The 6,000-nt window shown below is 32.6% G+C and overlaps 1 protein-coding gene across 1 annotated transcript in view; it reads right to left on the bottom strand.

The window, feature by feature from the left end:
* The window catches only part of LOC149420818 (acyl-CoA Delta-9 desaturase-like), a 90,796-nt gene extending 89,538 nt beyond the window's left edge, over nt 1-1,258 (bottom strand). Inside the window, exon 1 of the mRNA XM_089635567.1 lies at nt 1,045-1,258. Within this exon, the coding sequence (XP_089491693.1) occupies nt 1,045-1,088 (44 nt within the window). The 5' untranslated portion in view covers nt 1,089-1,258. The remainder of the gene's footprint in view (nt 1-1,044) is intronic.
* Nucleotides 1,259-6,000: the final 4,742 nt, after the last annotated feature.

Below are 6,000 nucleotides of genomic sequence, written 5' to 3' on the forward strand. Positions count from 1 at the left end.
TGGATGCATTAAAATCTGCCATTATATTGTTTGGACACCTGTTTGGTTTCGACAAATCTTTGGATAGTGAAAAGTCAGATATACAACATATACATGAATGTATGAACCTTTATTTGTATATTGGAAAGTAAAGTGACTACCTATGTTATATGTATATATTTCTTAATAAATACCGACTATCAGTGAAATATTACTTTGGCAATAATAGTGAAATAAAAGGTACAAGGTTCAAAGAAAGTAACTGTTTCGTATCGGCAAATGATAAAGTGTATCTAATTGTAATGACATTTTAGATAATTATGAATGTAGACATCTTATTTTGTATATTTGGAAGTAAAAAATGTTGCGAAAAGGAACTAGTAAAATAAACGACGAAAGATGAAGAAAGTCACTGTTTCGAATCGGTAAATTAATTTCAAATTGTTGCTATATATTTATGGCGATATTTCAGATATCTATGAATGTACATAATTTTTGCAGTATTTATTGTCTGCTCAGCTGTCATTCGGAAAGGAAGCAATAAACGATGCAAATGGCAAATAAAGTCTCGTGGCGGCAAACGGATTACGGATGCATTGCTTCATAGTGAATTTGAAATTCCAGATAGGTATGTACGATGCTAGACATTAGACATACAGACCTTGTATAATATATTTGAAAGTACATAATATGTATTACAAATCCAAAAACCATCTGCTGTCATTTAGCAAGGAAGCAATTATAGTTAATAAATAAACTATGCAAGTTGTAAATAAGTTATAGTTTTAATCTTCGTGTAATGATTATTCAAGTTATGCAAAGGTAGAGAGACCTTCTCTAACATTTATTTGGTATAATAAACAATGGAAAATATGGCTAAATGTAAATAAGTTTGCTATCTCTGGATAATATGTAAGTTATAAAACGTAAAAACCGACTGCAGCTGTCAATCAGCAAATAAGAAAAAATAGTAATAAAAACATAGATACTTCCAAACACAAAACAAAATGCAAATAGGTCGCCGCAAGCCGATGAACGTTTGGATAAATTGCATAATGTACTCACAGTTCGCGTCGAGATAAATTGGGGTCACAGGGAACGAGATTCATATATATATTATAATGCACAATTTTTCATCATAAACACTGGGATATATCACTGGATATCACTGAACAGCCGACATGATTCACCTGGCAGTCACTATGCGCGCTTAGCAACCTAGCGAATTGAATGTTGCGTTGCGTGTTGCGTTGGTAGTCGGTTGTTGGTTTGCGGCAGAATAGTTCGGCATGGCCACGGATTTTTGCCAACCAACCTTGTACGTTGCATTTTGTAGCACGGTCACCTAATTTATTATTTCGGTAGAAATACAAAATCTAAATGCACTCGTTTTATGAATTGAAAAGTAATATGTAAGCCCAAAACCATTCTAGTACTATTCTAAAAGGGGTTGGGTATTATTTATTTGGTTGGTTGGTTGGTTGGATTTTAGTTTTTTTTTTTGTACTAAAAAAATATTTGGTAAATTTTGGATAGGGCCTGACACGCTTATTACGAATAATTTTTAGAAAAAAACTTTATATTCGCCTTAATTACTATAAAAGAAAACTTTTTGCATTTCGGGCGGCGGAAAATTATGCATTTTGATTTTCAATTGCATAAAACCAAAATTCACTTCGCGAATCGATGTGGCGACAACGCGACGCCATTAGGAACGCACTGTTATGTTGGTATCACTGATGCATTAACAAGAGCTAAATACGACCGTTGCTATCTTCGTGGGATGCCGAGGTTTGTGTAATATGGTTTGTGATACAAAGGAAAGTGCCCCTTAATAACGCCTGCTCGCGTCAAGGCAAGAAAAACATCCCAGTTTTCAACTAGTTTACCGGCTACGCTAGGTTTGTGTAACATGGTTTGTGATACAAATCAATGTATCAGGGATACCAACATAACAGTGACGTACCTAATGGCAGCTGATTGCCGCCGCATCGATTCGCGAAGTGAATTTTGGTTAACGCAATTGAAAATTTAAATTCATAATTTTCCGCCGCCCGAAATGCAAAAAGTTTTCTTTTATAGTAATTAAGGCGAATATAAAGTTTTTTTCTAAAAAATATTCGTAATAAGCGTGTCAGGCCCTATCCAAAAATTACCAAATATTTTATTATCATGTATTTATTGCAATAAAAATGAATAATTTACACTCAAAGCTTATAATTAATCATGGTATGATGGTGTGAAAAGGTTTATGTACCTAGTCTAGTGCAATCTACATTGACATGCGTTACATAAGACGGCTTAAATATAATAAACCTTATTATTTTGTTTTTACTGTGCATTTAGGGCCGTCCATGTGCAGGCGCAATTGGAGCAGTTTGCTCCGGGAACCGACTAGACAACGCCATGGAGCGAAGGAACCGAGGCGCTGATAATACGCAACACAGCGCCCAGTAGTGTCAGGCGCTGTTCGACTCAGGGCCGGTCCTGTGTGCATTATGAATTTTGTATTTTTTGTGTTAGCTATCACTTTAAACAAAACTAAGGGAATAATATATTTAGTGACCCCGGTATTTCAAGAGAACAACATGTACAAACAATCATACTCGTACCTACTTAATAAAGTACTCAAAATTATGTAAATATAAAGTTATTTTTATTTCTGTGAATAGGTAATATATAAAATAAGTACCTTAAGTTTGTCCCTCTACCACACAACAAGGTGGCTTTAGCTGTAAAAATAAGTATGCTATTTCATGGTGCGATTTTGGTAATATTTTATTTTCATCTCGAGCAACCGTCATTTTATGGCTTTCTTTGCTGTCGTACCCTTAAATTAAATATACCAATCTTAAGAAAAAGTCAAGTTATATTCAATTTTTCAATTAAGTCCTAAATCCTGTATCTAAATTTCGCCAATAAACCATTAGATAATGTTAATTAAATGTTAATCTCAAGTGACCTACCAGGTAAGTATTGTACTGTATATTTTCTCCATAAATAGTTAAGTAATAACATAGATCACTGTAGAAATGTATTATAAGTTTGTACAGCGCTCTTGAAGTGTTTTTGCACAAAAACGGCGCTATACAAGTCATCCAAGTATTATTATTTGTCGGAATGCCATTTTCCATGTCAGGTCTCCATTATCTTTGCGGTTTCTTGACGGAACACACCCACTTTGTATTATTGAAGATATATACATCACGAAGGCGATCGCTGGAATATTATCATATTATTAAACGTTTAGCCGGCTTATCAGATCATCTTTTCATTAATTAGTAATTGTTTTGACAATAATTTTAAAGGCGAAACACTTGCAGATGATTGCATAAATCACTTTGATCTGCGTTACTTAATAGATAAGACAATTACTCAATCACAAATGGATAATACCATAAAGACCGATTAGAATTATCATGTTATTTTTTAATGCAGGGACCGCACGCTTGTTAAGAGTGTATTTTAAATTAATCTATTTTATGATTCAATTCAAATTTATTAAATCTTTTTTAATCGATATTTTATCATTTTCTCACGGGATATTATGTGTGATAAGATGACAATTTTATTAGATCTTAATTGGTACCTTCCACTTCAAAAGTAGATTTCAATCTATTAAAAAAATTACGCAAATGCAAATCCTTTAAATATACCAAATAATCTCTGAAAAAAGTGCTGATCAATTGTCGAGAAAACCCAAAGCAACATGATTGTTGATAAGATAAACCAGATATTAAATAATTATATTGTCACTCTTTTGCCATGCAGTTTTCTTTAATTCACCAATTAATAATATTATTATTTAATATTAATATCAGCAGTATTGCACATGCTGCGGGAAAATTAAAGGCACGCGTCACAAGCGTGCCTTATCTACACTGTTTGAATTAATGACCGAGATAATGATGAATTTTATTAAACAAACAATTCGATTCCAACTTATAAATTAATAACAAGTGATAACCTCGACCCCAAGCGATACAATTTATTATGGAAATGATCTTAATTACATATTTTAAAAGTAAATTTCTGAGGATGTGCATATTTTAGTATTTCTTTGATCACGTTAGTTGTAATATTTACTACTGCTTTTCCCTAGTGTGTTACTCACAATAATTACATATCTAAATTAGTACTATAGTTGAGTTTTAAAATCCCTAGCAATGGGAATAACCGATTTATTACGACATGTTGAATGAAATCTAATTTATCTATCTCCAAAAACCGTTTCTGGTAATGTCAACTTCTAAATGATTATTTAAAAAGAAACATAACTTCAGGCGCAAAAACAATTTCAGAACAACGGTTCTGAAATATTTCATAATAAATACAACGTTTTCTATGTTTAAAAAAAATGCCAAGGTTGGTTTAAATTGCTGCTTTTGCTTCAATCTATACCCTTTTTAAGAATCTACAATTTTTCGTGTTTAATAGTATTTTAGTAATGTCTATTGCAAGATTTCTGCGGCGTCAAATTTACTTCCAAGTGAAGAATGCGCCATTCGTAAATAAAACAATAAACAAAATAAAAATCGTAGCAATATAGCTCCAATCCCATCTTGAATCCAACAAGAATCTAATCAGAATTGCCATCTCCGTTTTCTTTACAGTATAATTTATATATATATAAATATTTCTTTAGTAGGCAGCTACCATTACGACGGAATGACGTCCCCGCGAAGTTGAGTCACGCTACCATTCTCACGTGTTGTATCGCGCGATTTTGGACAGCGAATCCCCTCCTCGTCGCTAATTCCCCCTGGCGGCGCGGCAGGGCCGTTAGCTCCGTCCCAATGCTACCAACAGTACCTACTAACTGACTGCCAGCCGAACCGCGTGGAAATACGTAATATTATTCATACCATCCAGGAACAACAGAACTTATTGAAGCTCGTATAAACATTAATTGTTATTTTTAATCAATGAAGAAGACATTAACAACTGTTATAGGTATTTGAAATGACAAATGCAGAAATAAATTGATCTGTCACGTGGATACACGTTTCGATTTAGAATTATTGCGATTTCGTAGCATATTCTTTATAGTGAAACATTACGAAGCCACGTAAATTTATTTTCATATGCTTCCGTTATGTTATCGTTATCACGGCTCTCACAGGTACCTACTGGAATTTGTTTAACTATCAGATATTTTCAAAGAATATTGAATAGGCATTTACAAACAATCATAGGTAACTATAATATAGGTAGGTAGTTCCGTGCGTACCGAAAAAAAAACAAAGAAAGTCCTAAAACGGAGATAGATAAATATTAAGTAGTAAATAAGTACCCACCTATCACAGACATCGTTAATTTTTTTTAAAGTTCGATGTTGTTTGAGGGCGATAGTTACGTACCTATAAAAAAAATATCGTGGGGTTACTGCCAAAAGTTGGTAACTACATATTTTGGTTTTATGAGTTAGGGAAGATTTTCATTTTTATGTATTACTAGCTGTACTCCACCTCGCGTTGCTTTGGCTCAATCTGTCTGTGCAGAAAGAGAAACAATAGCGCTTATAACTTTTACGTCCAACAGATGGCGCTGTTGGAAGTAAAAGAATAAAAATAAAAACAATAACATTTTTATTTATATAGATGATAATCTATGTCTGGAATAATTTTGGGTCCCCTTTCATGTCATTATGTCATATTTTAGCTAGTGTTTATTTTATAAAACTCTGTAACCTAATTTTTCATAATTAATAGAAAATCAAACCAATAGTACACTTACATAAATAATCATGTTTTCTAAAAAATAACACAAATTATTTTTTTTAAATTAACATTAACATTATTTCCCAAAACCCTGACTTTGTAATGAAGATAAAACTTTAAAATTGAATTTGAACAAAAAAATGTTTTTGTAAGTTACAACTTTTGGCAGTAACCCACAATATTAGATACCCTAAAGTTTTATTTCTCGTTTCCCCGAAAATAACTCAATTTATTTTGTTTATTTCCAATTGATATTGATATAATATTACTATTTAGAATGGTGACCAGTTAATATCTATCA

Source organism: Hesperophylax consimilis, chromosome 9, assembly GCF_061612785.1.
Source record: "Hesperophylax consimilis isolate HC1 chromosome 9, BYU_Hcon_1.0, whole genome shotgun sequence".
Lineage (NCBI taxonomy): Eukaryota > Metazoa > Arthropoda > Insecta > Trichoptera > Limnephilidae > Hesperophylax > Hesperophylax consimilis.